The following is a 20,660-nucleotide window of genomic DNA, read 5'->3' on the forward strand; positions in this document are numbered from 1 at the left end:
ATTGATACTTGAAGGAAATGTAGAACGAATGGATTCACTACCTCTAGTTTTTCTTCCACTGGACACATGCCAGGTATGCTCACTTCTACACTCCCACCTGACTAAATCTTCACTCATTAGTTAAATGTAACATCAGCATTTTAAGAAACTGCAATTTAAAGACAAAGCAAGATCAAGGGGAAATACAGCTACATTTTATTGCTTAAACTAGGTAGTGGAAAGGTAGGTACCATTATTCTTTACATCGTCTCAATTTTATACATCTCTTTGAATGTCTCAAATAGTAAGCAAAAATATAAGCCATCAAAAAAATATTTACTTAAACATGTACCTAAAAGAGACCACCTTCTTCCCAGTAAGGTAGGTTTCCATTTATTCTGTTGCTTCAAATGTGTTAGTTTTATTTGCTATCCAGACTGCCAGAAAAAAGTTTCATCATATTTTGAGATTGATCTACATTGAGCAATGACTCCTGAGACTAAAAACTTTCTCACCCCTCCCCATCAAAGCTTGCTCAAGTAGCTAATGATATATTAAAGCAAAGTGAAATGAATTATAGTTGTCTCTAATACAAAAAATAAAGTTGTGAGTCCTATTATAATTTAATAATCCCCTCTAATTGGTCTGGGTTTTCTTTTCTTATAAGGCAGAGGTATGGGTTTTGGAGGGTAAATGACACCTCCCCAAAACAATAGATTGGTTTAATAATTGAAAGCTTATTTATAAAGACTCTATTCTATGTGACGTACAGCTTATTATGGTTTGCATTGAGTTTGAGGACTTCATTAAGGAACAGAGAAGAAAACTGCTGTGTTTCAAAATATTTTCAAATTTTGAATATAGCAGAAAATTTTTTCCTAAAGATATTTCTGGGTGAGAGCAAACTTTAATAAACAGTTTATTTGCTTATCAAAAAAAAAAGTTCATCAGTTTGAACCCACTTCCCAGATGGCTAAAAAAGGAAAGTTACACATCAACAGAATTATTTACAAATTATATTAAAAAAATAGCTAAAATTCAAGAATTGATGGAGCTTCATGGAGCCACAAAACTAAAAATGAGGCCTCGCGGTCTGGAAAGAATATTTAAACATTTAGGTATATATTGATATTTCATGAGTCTACGTGAAATTTCAAAGGCATTTCACAAGGAGCTGTTTTCAAAAGACACTGTTATGATTGACAGCACCCAAAAGTATTCATAGAGATTAGTAAGAACGCCCAAAGGAAGTAGGGGAAGCAGAAGACTGAACTTTAAAGTGAAACTTAAGTGATGATGCCAACATCAAACCTCAGAGATTAGAATTGGCCCATCATGCATCTACACATGCCTCAACAGTACGCAAACTCAAGTAATTTTAGTTAGCTCAAGCCTCTCCTTCAGGTTCAATGACCTGGACATAAAAATGCACACTTTAATATGGCAGTCTTAATTAATTCTATTGAAATTTAAAAGATTCCGTGAAGATTACAAAACACATCGCCCTTTGCTAATTGTTGAGTTCAATTCTGCTAGGCAACCACTCACCCCCAACCAAAGAGCAGCCCTGCTGGGAGGGGAACCAACATGATAAATTATCATCTTACAGGACCATGTGCCCAGACCCTAACACCCCGACTTATACCTTTTAAAAAATGGAAAAGTACCCTGCTTCTTAATTTTAGCAGAGATGGAATTTTCTGGTCCTGTTCTCAAAGTCCGTAAGTTGTAATTTTGTTCCCCTCGGAGCCAGATGAAGCCTCATCAGAGAGCTCAGATCTTGGGAGTGAGCACATATGCAAATTTTGGTCTCTCCAGCAAGACCAATGTCTGCACTTGAATTTAGCTTGGTCCATAGCCAAGCACAAGTACTTTTCCTCTTGCCAAGAAAGGTGGCCAATTCTGCCTTGGGCAAGGTGAGAAAAGTGACAGTGGGGACTATTTATAACCTCCTTTCTTAGACCAATAAAAATTGTAAATATTTCCCCTCTCACAACAAGATATCCTTATATGGAACTCCAACAATCCAATCCTTACGACCATAAGAAATGACACAGTGGTGTCTAGGCCAAGTAAAGCCCCAGGGGCATAATCAAACAGGATGACCAAGATTTTAGAGGGGTAGGGATAAGGTTGAGGGGTAGCAAGCTTAATCTAAGATGGGCAGATAGCATCACTTCAATAACTGATACCTGAGAGGCAGATTTTCATTTCACTTCAACATACGGAACAGAAATGAAGAACAGGGTACTTATACTCATGAATTACCAGCCAAGAGCTCATGTATCAGGTAACAGCTATCCTAACTGGATACCACAATAAACTCTCCACCATTAACATATACACCCAATGCCATGTGGCTCCCTCAGCAAAAATCCCTGGCATGAGTCTCTTCAATCACACAACTGGGTACCTGGCCAGAAAGGATAAAGTGGGCTTGCTCATGTGAGGACACAAGTACTAGAACCTCTTGCCTACCCAGCATACCCCATATTACCTCCTTCTGTATGCATTCCAAGCACCCTGATTTCAGCTTTTGCTGGCTCCCCTCCCTCTCAGCTTGTGCTCTTCTTCCTGATTTCTGCTAATCCCCCCTTTCAAGTTAATTTTAGCCGTATTTTAACCACCACTCTACTGTCCTACTATGTCCTACTTTCTGCTATACAACACCAGAAATATAAAATGCATACATTATAGTTACAAGAGAAAGGGGGTGTTTCCCCACCATCACCATTGAAACAGAAGAGGGTTCCTAGAATTCCAAAATGGAATCATGGCTCAATTTAAATTTTTTTTTTGTTTTAAAAACAAGGTGAGGGCAAAATGAGCTTCTATGCATAGGCCAAGATTCTTATTGTTGTATTGAGGCAGGAAATCTGTGTGTAAATTCAAAGCACCCAAATTAAGGCCATACAGTTGTGTGTTGGGCACTCCCCAGAAAAGAACAAACAAGTAAATTCTTGAACTGATTTTTAAAAATAAAGAACTATTAATGCACCTACTAAATATTATTAAGTTCATAATGTGTGCTATACTTAGCTTTAAACACCCCCAAAAAAACCCAACAAAATAAAATATAAAATGTCTTAACAAAAATTTTTCTATCAATTTTTGTACTTCAATACTGTCTAAAGAAAAACTTTAATTTTGAAAACAGAAAAAAAAATCTTCCAAAAGTTACCAAATGCTTTTAAGAAATCTAGCTCTTACAAGCTTTGTCTAAAGTTTCAAAAGCCAATGCCTGTTGAGTATTCTGAACTGTTAAAATATTGAAAACAGAACATAACCTTGCAGATTCTTAGTACATTTTCCATGTCCCCCAAAGCCCACATAGGTCAGAATTCAAAGGAAGCAAGGCCCAAACTTTAAACAATATATATATACTCACTCAACTGTTCTTATTCTATGTATGTAATTCTAGGAATTTACATAAGCTAAACAAAGTTCTGTGAACTGCCTGGAGAGGGTAAAGCCTCTCAAATACATTTAGTTCAGCAAAGTATTCCTGCAAGGGCACTCAAGTTTCACTCAGAAATACGGAGTGCCATTTTGTACAATCTTTAGGGCAGGAAGGAGAAATCACTGAAAACATATTCTTACCATTCTCACTGGGCTCTGTGGGCTTGGACACTTCTCTGAACGGGATTATAACTGCATCTCCAGGCACCCTGGGGCTTTCCACATACTTGGGCTTCCTGATGGGACCTGCAGTGGGAAAGATCTGAGTGTGGCTAATTTTTTTCCAGATGCAAATAAACCTTCAGAATGTACAGTATGTGTCTGTACCAGGATCCAAATATGCCTAAGGAAGAGTCAGCCCCTACTCTCTCTCTCTCTCTCTCTCTCTCTCTCTCACACACACACACACACACACACACACACACACACACACACACACACATGAGTCAACCTCAGGGCAGACATGGAATGTCCATTCTGGGCTGCCAAACAAGAAAAGGGTAAGCTCAGTTTGGAGAACATGAACTCTGACAAAAACAAAAGCTGCTCTTCTGCTAGGAAGTCTCTACCACTGTCTTCACTGCATTTCAAGTAGGTGAGTTTGATGTATTCAAACCTGAGCAGTGTGTGGTAGAGGCTTTTTTTTTTTCCTTCAAATATCATTTTCCTCTAACTGGGATAAAGATGATTTGGTTGCTTCGTACTTCCAAAGTCAGGAGGCAAGGATTACAAAACAACTGGCCTGTAATATCTACAAGCTCTAAGCAGCCACTGAACACTGGCATCTTATTGGGCTGGTGACCCAGGGTAATTGTGGGGCCTAGAGGATGACTGCTGCTTTCTTGGCAGCTGAAATAGCTGCCTTCAAAGCAGCATGGCAGCCAATGCAGCAGGCGACTCAAGGACACGAGAGAGACAGTCTTACTCCCTCCCGCAACTGCAACTTGTCATCAGAAAATCTGGAATTCTTAATAAGACTGGATGAAACCTCGTTTGCTGCTGGGAATAGGCAATGGTATAGCCACTTTGGAAAACAAATTAGCAGTAAGTTGATTGAAAGGTTAGACACACAGTTACCACATGGCCTAGCAATTCCACCTCCATGTGAATGTATGCCTATATAAATATGTATTTGGACACACACCTTCATGATCGTATTACTTACAATAGCCAAAGTCCCATCAACTGATGAAACAAATGTGGTGTAGCCACATACTGAATTATTATTGGGAAATAAAAGGGAATGAAACACGAATTCATAGTACAATATGAGTGAAACTTGAAAGAAGCCAGTCAGTCACAAAAGACCACATACTGTATTGTTCTAGTAACACGTAACATCAAAATAGGCAAACGTACAGATGTGAAAGATCTGAGTGGTTGCCAAGGGCTTGAAGATAGGTAGGATTGTGGGGTGATGACTAAGGAAATTCTTTTGGGAGTAAGAAAATGTTCTAAAATTAGATTTCAGTGATTCTTTGTAAACTTTGTAAACATCCTAAAAACTCCTGCACGATACACTAAGTGGGTGAATTGCATGGCATATGAATTATATCTTAAGCAGTTTTTTTAAAGAAACAGACTATCTGGCCTCTCTGCTCACTCCAAATATCATTCCATTTTGGTCTAGAATCACCCACTGGATTCATTTTTCAATGATTGCCTTTTGTGTGTGTGTGCAGATTATTTTTCTTCAGCTGTTTTTTTTATTAATGTGTGCAGTACATAATGATGACATTTCTTGTGGAGAGTGGGTACATGTACATAACACATCTTAATTCTTTTTCATCCCTTTCCCCTCCCTCCTCTCCCTCCAACTTTTCATCTCTCCTTCCCTCTCACAAAAGATCTACCTCCCTATTTATTAATTTTTATTTTGCTCTTTATTTATGGTTTCTCATAAAAGATAAACCATGTGATATTTAAGCTTGAATGTCTGATTTATTTTACTTAACATTATGGTCTCAAGGAACATCCATTTTCCTCCAAATGACTCAAGTTTAACCTTCTTTATGACACAGTATTGCACTGTATATAAATACCACATTTTCTTTATCCATTCATCTGTTGATGGACATACAGGCTTCTTCTAAGATATACCTATTATGCTGTAAACATGGGTATGCATATATCACTATAACATGATGTGTTTAACCCCTACAAGGGGGTACAGATGGTTGACTGGAATTTCTATTTTTAGTTTTTTGAGGAATCTCTATACTGATTTCCACCATGGTTGTTGCCTGGTATTTTGAACAAGGCCACAGAGACAGAAACATTTTTGCATCATCAGTAAGAGAAGGGATGGTAGAAAGAGCTCCAAGCAGGGGTCTATGACTACCCCCTACACAGCCCTGTGCCACTGCTCTGCCTGCGCTGGGATCCCACCTCCATCCTCACACAGTGAAGGGGTGATACAAGAAGATTCTCAGCAATATTTTATATATCTAAGAGGTTTTGTTCAAAATATGGTTTATGGTGAGAGATGCTGCCATCTAAAGGTTTACTGTAAAAGTATCTACACTACTAGAAAAATAATCCAATTCTCAGCCAGCAGTAATGTACTGCATCTTAAAATAACATCCCTATTTATCAAAGGGGCCACTTTACGAATAAAGATGTTATTTTGAACTTTAGAAACCATAATTTTAAAATGACTAACGTAACATTTAATCACATGGATGTCTTCATTATTTAACACTGTCTGAAAAGGAAAATTTTTAAAAGGTTAATGGAATGGTTACAGGGGTAGGAGGGAAATACGCTCAGAGTCTAAATAAGAGAACAGTGGCTCTACAACAGGAACAAAATTTTATCTAAAATATACATGTATCCCAAATAAATACACATGAGGAAGGGCTCAAGTATCTTCTATGGAAGAGAAGAACTAGGAATAAGGCCTGAGCAAGACAGCAATGTTATGAGAAGCTATGTATATCCTTTTGATTTCTCAACTCCCTAAGGTAAAATGGATCACTAGCACCTTTTCCCTCTCTGTTTAAAGGACAGAGAGAGGTCAACTCCTTGAATTATTACCTTCTGATGATTTGTAGCTCCTGCAACCAGCAGCCATACCCAGTGCCCAAGAGATACTGGTGCTGCTTACCTTTAACTCGTCATGGTACGATAAGGGCAAACCTAAAGAGATCTATTTCTAGGCACCAATCTATCTACCCATTACATCCTCCATATTATTCTATCATAGTTGATATTTTGTTAAGACATGGGCTATTTTGAGCATTGTCATAAGTCAGAAGGACACGGAATCCAGTGTCACCCAGAGCCTTCAGAAGGCTCCCATGCCCATCTATTTAATTGTCTATAATGGTCCCACTCTGAAGTAAGTGCTAACTCTTAAGAAATACTCAACACCAAGGAGTCAGGATGCTAAGAACAGACTCAGGAGTTGGAAGGATATAAGTTTAAACACTACTTTCCCTCCTCATCACCCCCTAATTAATTCTTATTATGGCCCAGAGGAAACAAAATAAGAAAATGAGTCTCCTACAGTTAAAGGGAAAATCCACAAGTACAGAGAGCAGGCCTGTTTGGTTCCCAGGCACAGCAAGCAATAATGCCAGACCCAAAAGTGATCTAGAATACCCCAAAGTAAATAAAATATATATTCTGCACTCATACAAGGCTAAGCACTTACATCAATTAACTAATTCCTAATAACTTTGGGAGAAAAGCACAATTTCCTTCATTGTCAAGAAACCAAAGTTCAAACAAGTTCAATAATTTGCTCAAATTGAAGTAAAAAAGAATTCAAACTATGGTCTATACTATTTTGAAGCCCATGCACTAAAACACTGGTTGGGACTCATAATACTAGAAAATCTAGATTAAGCATACAATTCTGGAAACAGGCCAGGGAAACCAGTATGATGCAGGATGCCTGTAACCCTAGCACTCAGGAGGATGAGGCAGAAGGATCAAAAAATCAAGGCTAGTCTGGGCTACACACTAAGTTCAAGGACAGCCTAGACTACACTACAGACTCAAAGCAGGTCACTGGAAGCATTATCCAGTTGTTCACAAACCTCAGCTCTACAGAACAAAATTTTTACTCATCCTACTTGTCTCTAACCTCCCATAACTTTTACTACAAGTTGAAATATTATGAAGTGAATTATATAAACAAGTGCTTTCCAACATGACCCTTTTATTGAAATTGCTTTTCACGAACAGTTGAACCTCAAATGCTGTAAAACAAGATAAATTTATAACCATAGAGGTTTTATTCCCCCCATTCCTCATTAGAGAATCTGTGTGCACTTTATATTAAACAGAGCAGATGAACGCTCATTTGCCTCTGCTCCCTTCTGAAACACTATTAAAACTGCAGTAAAGGGATTAAAGAGACTGATGGGAAAGGGAAGGACCACAGGCAAACATCGGACTCCTCAAAGTGGGAAACGGGCTGCCAGGAACCAGGGAGCTGCGTGTGAGATGAGGGTGGATCCAGGTCACCAGGCTACTGAGCAGGGAGGGCCAGACGGCAGGATGAGCTAGAACCTATTTAAAGGAAAACCCCCAGAATCTCTTCCAAGCCAGAATTATTCCCTCTCTCATCCTGGAGACTGAGATTATTCTCTGGAAAGGCTGAATTCTAAGACCATGAAGATTCAAGAGCTAAACTGAAAAACTAGGATTAAGAAAACCTCCATGTACAGAAGGGCGAGGCAAGGAGGCTCACATCCCCCAGCCTCACTCAGCTTTTCAAACTGTGCAGCCACATGGTAGAACAAGCCAGGAAGACATGGAGGATTCCTCTCTGGGGAAACTCACCAAGAGAAAACAGGTGTCTATAAGTCACCACCCCCCAAAACTGGCACAGCCTGCCTTCCACACACTTTTCCATCAGCTTTTTAGCACCTTATACTTATATACCAAAGAGTAATTCTCCAACCCTACCAGGAAGGGACTCTGCCCTGCAAGACAGTGACTAAAACAGGTTCAAAGAAGACCAGTGAGAAAATAAAGACTCAGAAAGAAGAATGACACTGCATCCACTACACAGGACACATTGTGATGAGGGATTCAGATTCCCTGAGGCAGGCAGCTGACCATTGTGATTGTGGCTTCAGTGAGGACAACTGGAGGCCATACTGACTAGGTCCCACCGCAATCACACTTAAACCACCGTCTACTACACCACCATGTTGCCAATGTTGTGCCATCTGCAGGAAAAATTCCCCAAAATGAACCAGTCAATTTACTTGTCAAAAAGGTCAAAAGTGGAAAACCTATCTCACTCAAATTTCCTCAAGGAAAACTAAGGGCTAGCACCTTTGCACACACAGCTTTTTGTTTAAAAGAAAATACCCCTCATTCCCAACATAAGCTACTGTAAAGTAAAATAATTCCTCCTTTACATAAACCAAGAGTTATAAGGTTAATCCTCCCAAATTAATCAGTATGGAATATTGCAGAGTACATAGGCAGAAAACATGGTAGTCCTGGTAGGTATATTTTAAGACAAGAAGCTTTCAAACATAGGACTCACAGGCATGAGTACGAGCCTGTGTTTCCCTGCAGCTGCCTCCCACCTCAGTCACCCCTGTATAGCTAACCTACACTGGCACCCTATCAAGCAGCTTTCCCAGCTTGAATGTGCACAGGATTCTCTGATAGTCTTGCGACAATGCAGATTCTGTTATCTGAGTAATGGGCTAGGACCTAGGACCATGCTTCCATAGCAAGGGAGGGCCTCCAAGAAAGCACCACGGAACACCCTCTCTTGTCAGGTGAGAGTGGGGTCTGGTGGCCGTGGTGGGAGCCTTGCCCACATTACAAAGGCTCTCAAATTCAAAGAAACAAAAAGCGTGCCAAGAAGAGGTTAAACAGCCATAAACTTGCAGATGCCAAGGGGCGCTGTGCAAAAGAACAGCTGCTGCCAGCTTCCTGAATCACACAGAAGGGCCTGGTGTCAGCGAGGAAGGCAGCAGTCAGGATCTGCCCTTCATCATTCTATTCTGCAACCTCCGCGGCAGCACGCTTGCTCTATTCAGTATTCTGCCTTTGCACGAATCTCCAAATATACTTTTCCCAGCGGCCAGCTTTTTTTTTTTACTCTTTTTGACATTTTAATCACACGGTTATTCCGCTGCTTAGAAACTGCCATATAAGGAATATTTTTCAAAAGAGGACAGTAGAAATAAACCAAACTGGGCTTTATCTCCAGGCAGTGAAAGAGAGAAGGGCAAGGGTTACTTTTCATTTCTGAGAGTTTCAGATAAACATATATATATTTATAAAATATGCAACATTTGGGACACAGAACACCTGAGGCTACTTATTGCATTTAAAGTAGATATTACATTTTTTTATACCATCCAGAGACTATGAAAAGTGACACTTTGGCTTGTCAATCATTTTGGGGATTCCTTAGTAACTTGAACTTCCACGATAAAGAGTCCTTTCAATTTTATCTGATCTAGGTTTTCATTTCACATTGGGAAATTTCACAAGATGAGGAAAATAAAAGGAGATGAGTAAGGATTTGGTGGAGGGAGGTTTTTCTTTTTAATCTCTGAAGCAAATGTCACTTAGTAGCCAATTCCAAATGATAAACCATGACAGGAGATCACAGTCTGGGCTTTTTAAAGAGAAAGACAACCACACAGAGCTTCCAAAGTCGGATCCCTTTTCCTTCTATACCAGAGAAGAAATCACACAATGTGGAGGGAGAAGGGAGAGACGTACAGTTTGGGACTGATAAAGGGTTAAGACTCATCCCAAGCAAGGCTGCTGTGCTCAGTGGGCTCCAGCAACAGGAGGCAGAGCTGGGGACCTGGGGAACTGCCTGCAGACCCAAGCTATAAGGGGCGGCAGCCTCTTGGAAGAATTTATTTGTCGGGAAGGCGGAGCCAAACAAAGAATTGACCCAGTTGGAAAGCCTTGGCCAAAGAGAAGAGCAATTTCAAACACAGCGACTACTGCTTGGGTTTTTCCCATAATAAGCAAGGAAGCGATGTGAGTAAAAACCCAAAATCCTGTAGTTGGCTCTCTCTACTCCAGGGAAAGACAAAGGAAAGCAGTAACACCTCAGACCCCAAACACCTGGGCATCAGGAGAGAGAAGTGCACTGACTACTCCCTGGAGATATATACCCAAAGACAGGTGAGATCTGGGGAAACTAAGACTGCAATTGTAGGGAAGAAAAAAATAAAAACAGAAGGCCAAAGAAAAATCATAGGTCGCCTGCTGATGAGGAATGAAATGTCCAAGTCAGTTGACCCCACTGTTAACAGGCCTCCTTTTATTTATTTAAAACCTTGTTTTTTAGGAGTCTACTAGGAAATGGGCAGCCTTCAGTCATTTTTGTCACATTTAAGGCAAGGTAAAGATGCAGTCAGCACTGTCGTAATAGCAATTCAATCCAGCAGCACATCAAATAGTGCCCTGCTCCCCTCAATGAAGCAGCACTGAAATAAATATGAACAATAATTTCCAAATCTCAGTTTGCAGTCTGCAGGCTTATGGTATCATGAGTGCAATAAACTCTTCACATAACAAAATAATGAGTAAGGTCTCCATTTTCTTCCAATGCAGTTTGATTCATCATGCTGTTCTTGTACTGCCTAAATTGGTTTTTGTATATTAAAGCATGGAGATGCATTAATTCACTTTACTTATTTATTCCATAAATATCTGTAGCGCATTTGCCACATGTCAGGCATTAAGAGTGAGACCCATGGACATGACCTAGTTCTCTTGGTCTCAGCCAAGAGGGTGAAAGTCTCTAATACAAATGAATTTTATTTCAAACACCTCCACATAAACAGTGTGATGTAAATATATGGTGGGTAGTTTTAATCTGCTGCATAACAGCAATTATTTGTCTTAATCTGGGACAGATTCCAGGAATACTTAACTTACTTTTAATCAAAAGCCCACACTCAAGAGACACTGCTTCCAGTAGTTAGCTAGTTGTCCTTATCACCAACCACCAGCAGGTTACATTAATTAGTATACAGTACTTCAGGTCAGAAATACGCTTTCACACTACATTACTGACTTTGTTAATTAATACAAGAGCTGCTGGAAACATTTTCAGTGGTAGAATTCACATTATCTGTAGCAGGTAAAGGGAATGACCAGAAATGTCACAGAGATGCTCTGGCTTTGCATGACCCAAGTACAAAAATTTAGCAGGTCCTCAGAAGTGCAGGACTGTAAGTAAGGATGGCACCCTACCTAGGCTTGGATAAGTGAAATTATTAGGCCCCTGATGGAAAATGGCAGGATAAGCTGAATTTTGCCTAGGGCAGGCAGAATTCTAAAGATGCCACTCGTTAAGATCCCTGCTTGTCTGCTCAATATTGAATCATAAAAATCTCAGTACTGCTGTGAAGGGCCTCTGCAGACAGAATCCAGAATTGAGGTTACTGTCTTAGAGACTGTCTCATCATCACTGGGATCCAATACCTGACACCTACAACTTAAAGGAGAAGTTTATTTTGGCTCAGTTTCAGAAGTTTCAGACTACGGATGGCAGACTCACAGTAAAGGGATGGTGAAAGGGCCTGCCTAGAGAGAAATTGCTCACATCCTGGTGGCGAGGAAGCAGAGTGAAGGGAGGAGCCAGAGGTGAGATTACACCCCTCCAAGTCACACCTCAAGTAACCTGCCCTCTGGCCAGGACCCCCACCTCCCAACAACATACCCAGCTAGAGAGCCCCAGTAATCCAACCAAACTCATGAGCCTCTGGACGCCATTTTAGAACAAATCATAACAGCCACTGATTAGCCAACCTTTTAACAAGAAGATTATTCTTCATTAACCAAGATGCTCCCAATATAATCACACGAACCCTGAAAAGGAGAAGCCAGGCAGGGGAGAAAGGCAGAAGGGAAGATGGATTGAAGAGATTCAAATGGTGAGAATTCAATGCTTCTGGACTTGATACCTTGCTTGTTTTGAAAATGTGGGAAGAGAACCACAAACAAAGCAATGCAAGCAACCTGCAGTGAGACTGATCGCTAGCAAGGGAAAGGAGACCTGAATTCTGCCCTCCTGGAAGAGCTTGAAAAACCTTTTCTCCTTTTATCCTTAAAAGAATACAACTCCGCTACTGTAGCGATTTCGGCCTTGTGAAACCCAGAGAGCAAAGAGCCAGCTATTCCTCATTGTGTCTAGACTTCTAACCTATAGAATTTTGACATAATGAATTTGTTTTGTTTTAAGATGGTAAGTTTGTAGTTATTTCCTAGGGCAGCAATAGAACAGTAACATACTGTCTATGAAATGCATTCACATGTGCTACAGGTAAACACTGCCTACTGGACCCTGAACAGGACAGAACTGGAACTTCACCAGGCATCTAAAGCAGGCTGTGAGGTAGTCTAATGAATCTACAGTAGTCAGAACACAGTCTGAGCACTGCTGTCATCCATAACTGGTAGTGAGTTTACAAAGAAGTCTCCAGCCCTCACCTCCTCTAAGTCTTCATAACAATTACACTTTTCCATAAAGAACCTAGAATCTGAAACTGGTTTCATTAGATTTGTAAGAATTACAGGTTAAACGTCTCTAATTGAAAACTCTGACATTGAAAATGCTCCAAAATCTGAAACTTTCTAAACCCAAATACAATGCCACAAATTCTATGCCTGATCTAAGTTGTAGTCAGAATGTAAGTATCCTAAAAACACAATAAGCCTACCTTCAGGTTATGTGTAACAATGTATCTAGAACATAAAGGAATGAAAGGGAACAGGAAGAAAAAGGGCTAAGTTGTCATATGTATATATACCAACTTCCTAGGATTAATGTATGAATTATGTATTGCAAATGTGCACTAGTAGAACATAAATTAAACACACACAAAGAAGTTTTGTGTTCAGTCTTGGGTCCCATACTCAAGATAACTCATTGTATGCAAATATTCCAAACTCCAAAATCTGTAACACTTCCAAGCTCAAGCATTTTAGATTAGGAATACTCAACCTGTATTAACCAAACAATTACAAACAGATGGAAAATCATATAGCTTGATTTTGAGATGTCCCCAGAAAAAAAAAGAGCCCTTCCTGGAATGGTGTTTTCGGAATTTCTCTAAGAAACTAGGGAAACAAGCCATACAGGGAAAAGGCTCCTGTGGTGTTCACCAAAGCAAGACATGAGCGCTGTATGAGGTGGGTGACTCCAAAAAGGAGGAGGCAGAATTCCTAGGAACAGTCTTTCCTTGTGTGTTCAGACCTATCACACTGAGTGTGATCCCTGGATCAGCAGCCACAGCAGCACATAAATCCTGTTAGATACACATTCTCAGCTCCTCAGGTCTGCTGAAGCTTGAAAGCCATAGGATTATTATTTTTCAGCAAGTATATAATTATTAGCCCATATTAATTATATAAAGTAATGAATTCATAATACCATTTCCATAAATGCAAAGAATGGTGCTTTGATTGTATCTACCCTCCCTAGTAATGTCACTTCTCCCTTCCCCAATCCCCTTCCTTTCCCTAATAGGCTCCCTTCTACTTTCATGTTGTCTTCTGCCCCCTAGATTCTACATATGAAAGAAAACATGCAATGTTTGTCTGAGTCTGGCTTAATATAATCTCCAATTCTATCCATTTTCCTGTAAATTATATGATTTCATTCTTCGTTGAGGCAGACTACTACTCCATTGTATGTTTTATCAAATTTTCTTCATCTTTTCATGCAGTGATGGACATCTAGGCTGATTCTATAACTTAGCTGTTGTGAACAGTGCCAACTTCAGCCACCATGGGAATGAAACAGTGATGCCCCTGCCCCTCCCTCCCAGTCACTCAGCTCTGTGCTGAAGGCAGCTATCTTTGCCTTGTCTTCAGTTGCTCAAAAGCTTCACTGAAGTTTGCATGAGGCACTGTATGGCTGCTCAGTCAGACTCAACCTATGGTGGCTAAAGCTGGCACTATTCAGAGAGGTGTTTTACTCTTTCCATTCCTAAGCAGAATAAAAGTAGCTTCAGGGGAGAACTGTGTTGTTTGTTTGTTTGTTTTTAGTTTCTTGATAGCCCTTAGTACAGTGCTATGTATTCAGGGCACAAATATTCATTTTGACAAGAAAAGGTTTATTTTCGCTTTTTAAATAAACTATACTTATTTACTATGAACCAGTAATTTCTAAGACATTTTTAAATTGAAATGTTTTCTCAAATATCCAACTAGTATGTGGCCACTAGAGAATTCCGTTCTAATCTCACTGCATCTTTCCATAGGGCAGGAGATTTGTGGGTAAAGGAAGCAGCAGGAGAGGGTTAAGTATGCTGCTCCATCCAAAGGTTCCAACCTGTTACAGGGTGCTCCAAGATCTCTCCTAAGCATTCAGGAGAGGATAAGAGCAGAGCAATCCTATGTGTCCCTCAGCAGCTCCCTCTCTTCTCTGCTTTATAGTGTCCAGGTCAAAGACTATTTCTGAGGCACTGACTCCACCCCTACCCTATCCTGGAACCCTCATATCCTATGTCAAGGAGAAAATGGCCATCTGTCGAAAATACCTGAACAGCTTCTTAGCCTTCTCCTTCAGACCCGCTTGAAAAGGTATTTATCTGATCACATCCATAAAATGCTAATCTGATACCCATGCCCAGTGTGCCAAGATCCTATATGTACGTATTTATAGCAACTTTACTTATAAGCATCAAAAATTGGAAACTACCCAAATGTCTTTCGATTGGTGAATGAATAAATTATGATACACCCACACAATGGAATATTATTCTGCAACAAAAAATAATGGGTTATTGATACCCATTCAATGAATTTCAAATGCACTAGGCGAAGCAGAAAGAAGACAGACTCAAAAGATTATAGAATGTATTATCATGTATGTAAAGTCCTGAAAAGGCAGAACTAGGTTTGGAGAAAGATCAGAGTTTGCAGGCATAGGGACAGGTATGGGTCAGAAGGAAGCAGCACGAAGGGATATTCGGGGGTAAGGAACTGGTCTCCATTTTGATTGTGATAATAGTTACACAAATGCATGCATTTGTTAGAGTTCACAGACATGTGCAATGGCAAATTGCATTTTACTCTGCTAATTTTAAAACATTTAATTTTTAAAATAGAGGCTGCCTTAGAGTGTCCTTCTTTGCAGGGGAGCCTCACTTCCATGATACCACTGATGCTGTGCTGTAGGAAGCCCTGAACTCAAGCCCAGGGTAATCATCTCTGATGCAATGACGGGGAAAGAGGACTGGAGACCAGACCTTCATCTACTTCCATCTCGGTAACAAAGACTTAATTCTTCACTCTTCAGAAAGTATTCCATACAGGAGAGAGACAAAAGACATAAGAGAGAAGGATCCCTTCATTGGAGCTGGATGTTGTTAATGCAGGCATCCCAGGATCTCCTTTCTATAGGTTTGTAGGATCTTGATAAACTGCAGAGAACTCAGAAATGCAAATGATTCCTATCCATCACAATCAAATGCATTTTTGTCTGACAAAGAATATAAATCTTTACAACACACATTCTCATTTAAACCATTTCTAACATGTTCTGGAATCTTTCATTAATTAATAAATTATGTTTTAGCCTTTGAAAAATTATATTGTAGCACTCTGTTGAGTTAAAAAATAAAAGACTACATTTCTCAGTTTCCTTGGCACCTAAGTTATTGCAGCCAGTGAGAAGCAGGTGTTGCCTGGAGTTTCAAGGAAGACTGTCCTACATGGATATTCAACCCTTTGGTTTGCCTGGGCCATTATATACAGAATATATAATGTACTTGTTGCATATAAAGCTTCCTTTACTTTTAAACGTTTTTAATATAGTATTAAAGGGGGGGGGGCAAACAGTCCCTTGGCTGTGGGTTGGACATACTCACAAAGAAGCTGGCCTAGCCAAGAGTGGCCTTATTTTGCTCTTCTCTCCTTCATTTAGCAAGAATGTGGACATGCAGGCAGTTATTCAAGCAAACTTGTCACTAGACCATCAGATGACTCTATTAGAGGGATGTGGGAAACTGATGATGATTCTCAAAGATATGTCATGACCTAATCCTTGGAACCTGTAGCTACTTAATTGAGAAGATGGTCTGTGTAGATGCGATTAAGGATCTTAAAGTAAGGAGATCATTACCTGAGTAGACACCAATTACTGTCACATGTATTCTTATACCATAAAGGAGAGAGATCAGACCAACACAGAGAAAAAGGTGGAGAGGTGAAAACAGAATACAGCAGTGATGGTGGACCTTTTAGAGCTTTCAATGATACAAACAGCCCACTGTGGCACATGTGCCATAGGTTCACCACTACTGGAATAAAGAATGGAGTGACGCAGATAAAAATTAGAAGCACTTGGAGCCACAAGAAGCTAAAACAGAAGGAAAGGATCCTCTCCAGAATATCCAAGGGGAGTAACCCTGCTAACACTTGATTTCTAACTTCTATCCTCTAAAGTGAGAAAGAAGTGATTTCTGTTGTATTAAACCACCAAATGTGTGAAAACTTGCTAACTCAGGAAACAAGCATTGATGTGAGAACCAAGATGGAAACTCACATCCCTGATGACACCTTGGAGTGGCCAAGGCCACCTCAGCCTACTATTAACAAAAAAGAGCAATAAATATTTATCTTAAGTTAAAGTGTTTGCCTGTCCTTTACTTAAAGACAAACTTAATCTTAATAAGAGCAATATAAATTATTGGTCCTACATTCACCTTACCCAAGCTGATCCATCTTAATAGTTATCCTACACCTTAAGGTTTAGAATAAAGAGCTGAAATAAGTTCAAGCCAAAATATTGACAAGATGGAGGTACATTCAGGAATAAACCTGTCATCATTGTCAAAATCAGACAATATATCTAGTAGATAATTTTTACCTTTTAAAATATATAGCATATTGGACAGCTGACTGCCTAGCCTGGGATTCTTATTTGAAATGTCATTTTTAGTTTTAAGTGAAATTCATTTTAAATGTGATTTTAATAAACAGCAAAACTTGCAAATTGAATTTAAAGGCTTATGTTTTTAAATGTCAACTATAATGTACTGAAAAGTAGGTGCTAGGGATATAATTCAGTGGTAGAGTTCTTGCTTGGCATATGCAAGGCTCTGGGCTCCATCCCCAGAGCAGAAAAACAAAGCAAAAAAGTAACAAAAAGAAAAGAAAAAAAAAAGCAATTTCAAACTTATCATCTGTATACAAAATGTTGGCCTCAGATATCAAAATGTTTGTCTTAAAATGGTCTCTCCACCAGGTAAAGCTAATCTTTCCCTTTCAAAATGCTCAGCAGAAGGAGCTTAAGATTCTCTTCCCTAAAAAAACACCAAAAATATATAGGAAAAGACTTTATGAACAAATCCTCAGTAGCACGGGAACTAGCAGAAAGAATCAACAACTGGGATCTCATCTTACTAAAAAGCTTCTGTACTTCAAAAGAAACCATTAGCAGAACTAAGAGACAATCTACAATGTGGGAAAAAATTTTTACCAGCTGTACCTCAGACAAAGGACTATTATCAAGGATATATAAAGAACTCAAAACAATCAGTCCCCCCAAATATAAAGACCCGATCCAAAAATGGGCATCCGAAATGAACAGACATTTCTCATACAAAGAAGTAAAAGCAGCAAGAAAATATATGAAAAAATGTTCCACATCACTGGTCATTCGAGAGATGCAGATGAAAACAACACTGAGATTCCACCTCACCCCACAAAGAATGGCTGCTATCAAGAAATCACACAATAACAAATGTTGGCGGGGTTGTGGGGAGAAAGGAACCCTCCTCCATTGTTGGTGGGAGTGCAGACTAGTGCAACCACTATGGAAATCAATATGGAGATACCTCAAAGAGCTTGGACTGGAGGTTCCATTTGACCCAGCCATCCCTCTGTTGGGTATCTTTCCAAGAGAACTAAAAGAATCATATCACAGAGAAGTATGTGCACCCATGTTTATAGCGGCACAGTTTGTAATAGCTAAATCTTGGAAACAACCTATTTGCCCATCCGTTGGAAACTGGATAAAGAAGTTGTGGTTTTTCTATAAAATGGAATATTACTCAGCCATAAAGAGCGAGAGAATAGATTCATTCATAGGAAAATGGATACATATTGAAGATATACTCCTAAGTGAAATAAATAAGTCCCACATGTGTAAATACCAAATAGTTTCCCTGGTGTGAATATTCTGCAACAATGCATAAGATTCTAATAAGATTACTGACATTTAGAAATGAGAGGAAAGGAGCTAAAGGTGTAGGGAAGGTGTGATACGTAGGGGAAGAACAAAAAGGGAAAAGAAAAAAATGTGAGAGAATGAAAAGATGAAAATAAAGTGTTTGTAGATGGGGAGGGGAGGAGGGGGTGAAGGGAGGGCAGAGGTAGGGGGAAAAAATGAGAATCAAGACTTGCCATGTAAAGGTACATGATCCCAACAATGAATGTAACTGTACTGTATCCCTAAATGTACCAATAAACTCAATAAAAAAAAAAAAACAGCAAAAATAAAAAAGAATAAAAAAAGATAAAAACACTCCCTTAACTCAAAACTCACCACACCCCCCTGCCTATCCACAGCTGCTACCCAGGTGGCAAGTCTAACCATCTTGCATCTCTGATCCTTTGGCTGATTTTAGAACTCCCACATATTACCATAGCCCTTTCACCCCTGAAGTATGTATGCTATGCCCATGTACCATCAGTATCCTCCAGCAGACTCACCCCTCAGGGTCTGTACAGACAAGGCTGCTTTAAGACATTATCTTTGAAAGTTAGGATCCTATTATATAAGGTCAGAGTGCTGGTGTATTGGGCCACACACAAGTGGCCCCTAGCAATCTTTAAGAGTCCCTCTGCAAGTCACATCTGAGCGAAAGCCAGGGCAGAGAGCAAGCAGGGCTCATGAGCTAGAGGCAAACATACTTATCTGATCTCATTGGTAATGAGCTCACACTGGAAAGCATGTGCTCTCCATCATCAAAAAAGTATCTTAGGGCTTAGCCATTATTTCTTTAGAGTCTGCACAAGACATAATGCACTCACAGATGGCATAGGTAATCCATAACATTATCACATTATATGTAACCGTAACACTGCTGAGGGTCACAGCTCACTCTTAACAATGTACTTACGGTGCTCCACCCCCCACAGTGACACAGGACACTGTGAACTCTCAGCAGTGGTGTTCAACTTTCCATCAGTGTTCGGAGATCAACACACAAGAGGAGGAAAGATTTCCACATCAAACACCACAATCCCAGTTCTTCTAGAATTTTAAGTGGTCAAGGCTACTACAATTCTGTCTTCTATCACTACAAAAGCTGGTCAAGATAAACAACTGTAATGTCCTGATTTATTACAACAAAGAGTGGTTGGTTTTCACTTTTTTTTTTTTTAACCAACTACAACTGATCTCTGGCTAAGCACCTGCCGACAGTCAGCCAAGTCAAGCAGAGGCCATATTAAATCATCACACCAACACCTGTGTCTCCATCGGTGCTGAAGAGTCCTCCAGCAGATGTCGACATTCCAGGGCACAGGCAGCTCCTTGACCCAACTCCACCCATGTCCCTGCACCATGGCGGCCTCAGCGGACTGCTTGGCCACTTTCCACAGAGACTTCAGTAAATTAGGCCTCAGTGTAAAAACATCTGAGGCCAAAGCACAAGCTATGAACACAATTCCCCCATCTGTTTATTCTGAAGAGAAACAGCTCTGCAAGTGCAGGGTTTCAACCTATTCTAGTTGTATGCTTCAGCCATAAAATAATTTTTAAAAATTAGAGAGAAAAAGCTTACCTAAAGAAATGCATTAACAATTAATACGTTAAAAACAAAATAAAAATCTTTTTGGATAATTTTAACTCTGAAGTATTTACCTTTTATATAAACCTGGTCTTGTACAGAGACAAAGTCAGAAGTAGCCTCTCTTTTAGGAATTTAAAACGTTTCTTATTCTAACAGTACTTTAGATAACAGAAAAGTGGGAGGGTCAGGTAAGAGTGACAACTTCACAGAAATCATTCCTAGTATAAAATGTTCTCTCAGCATTTGCCACAAGGTGGTGCTGCTTCAGTGTTAATTTCAGACAAAAGCCAGAAGCACAGCACTACCAGAGAAGTTTCTTCTTTGCAGTCAAAGTAACCGTATTTGCATTCCTTAATATGAAGTACAAAAATGTTTTTCCCTTTATGGTTTTAGCATGTATATATGCAAGGGTATGTTCATGCACGCGCGCGCGAGCGTGTGTGTGTGTGTGTGTGTGTGTAT

General features: G+C 39.7%; 1 protein-coding gene across 9 annotated transcripts in view; it reads right to left on the reverse strand.

Moving 5' to 3' along the window:
• The window catches only part of Tanc1 (tetratricopeptide repeat, ankyrin repeat and coiled-coil containing 1), a 199,867-nt gene that overhangs the window by 81,912 nt on the left and 97,295 nt on the right, over nucleotides 1-20,660 (reverse strand). For 7 of the 9 annotated variants that reach the window (XM_033756294.1, XM_033756290.1, XM_033756288.1 and 4 more), the window contains one exon: nucleotides 3,580-3,684. The exons of the other annotated variants lie outside the window; for them this stretch is intronic. In XM_033756294.1, the coding sequence (XP_033612185.1) occupies nucleotides 3,580-3,684 (105 nt within the window). The remainder of the gene's footprint in view (nucleotides 1-3,579; nucleotides 3,685-20,660) is intronic. 9 annotated transcript variants of the gene reach the window in all.

This window comes from Fukomys damarensis, unplaced genomic scaffold, assembly GCF_012274545.1.
Source record: "Fukomys damarensis isolate Sample0158 unplaced genomic scaffold, DMR_v1.0_HiC HiC_scaffold_26, whole genome shotgun sequence".
NCBI classification, from domain to species: Eukaryota; Metazoa; Chordata; class Mammalia; order Rodentia; family Bathyergidae; genus Fukomys; species Fukomys damarensis.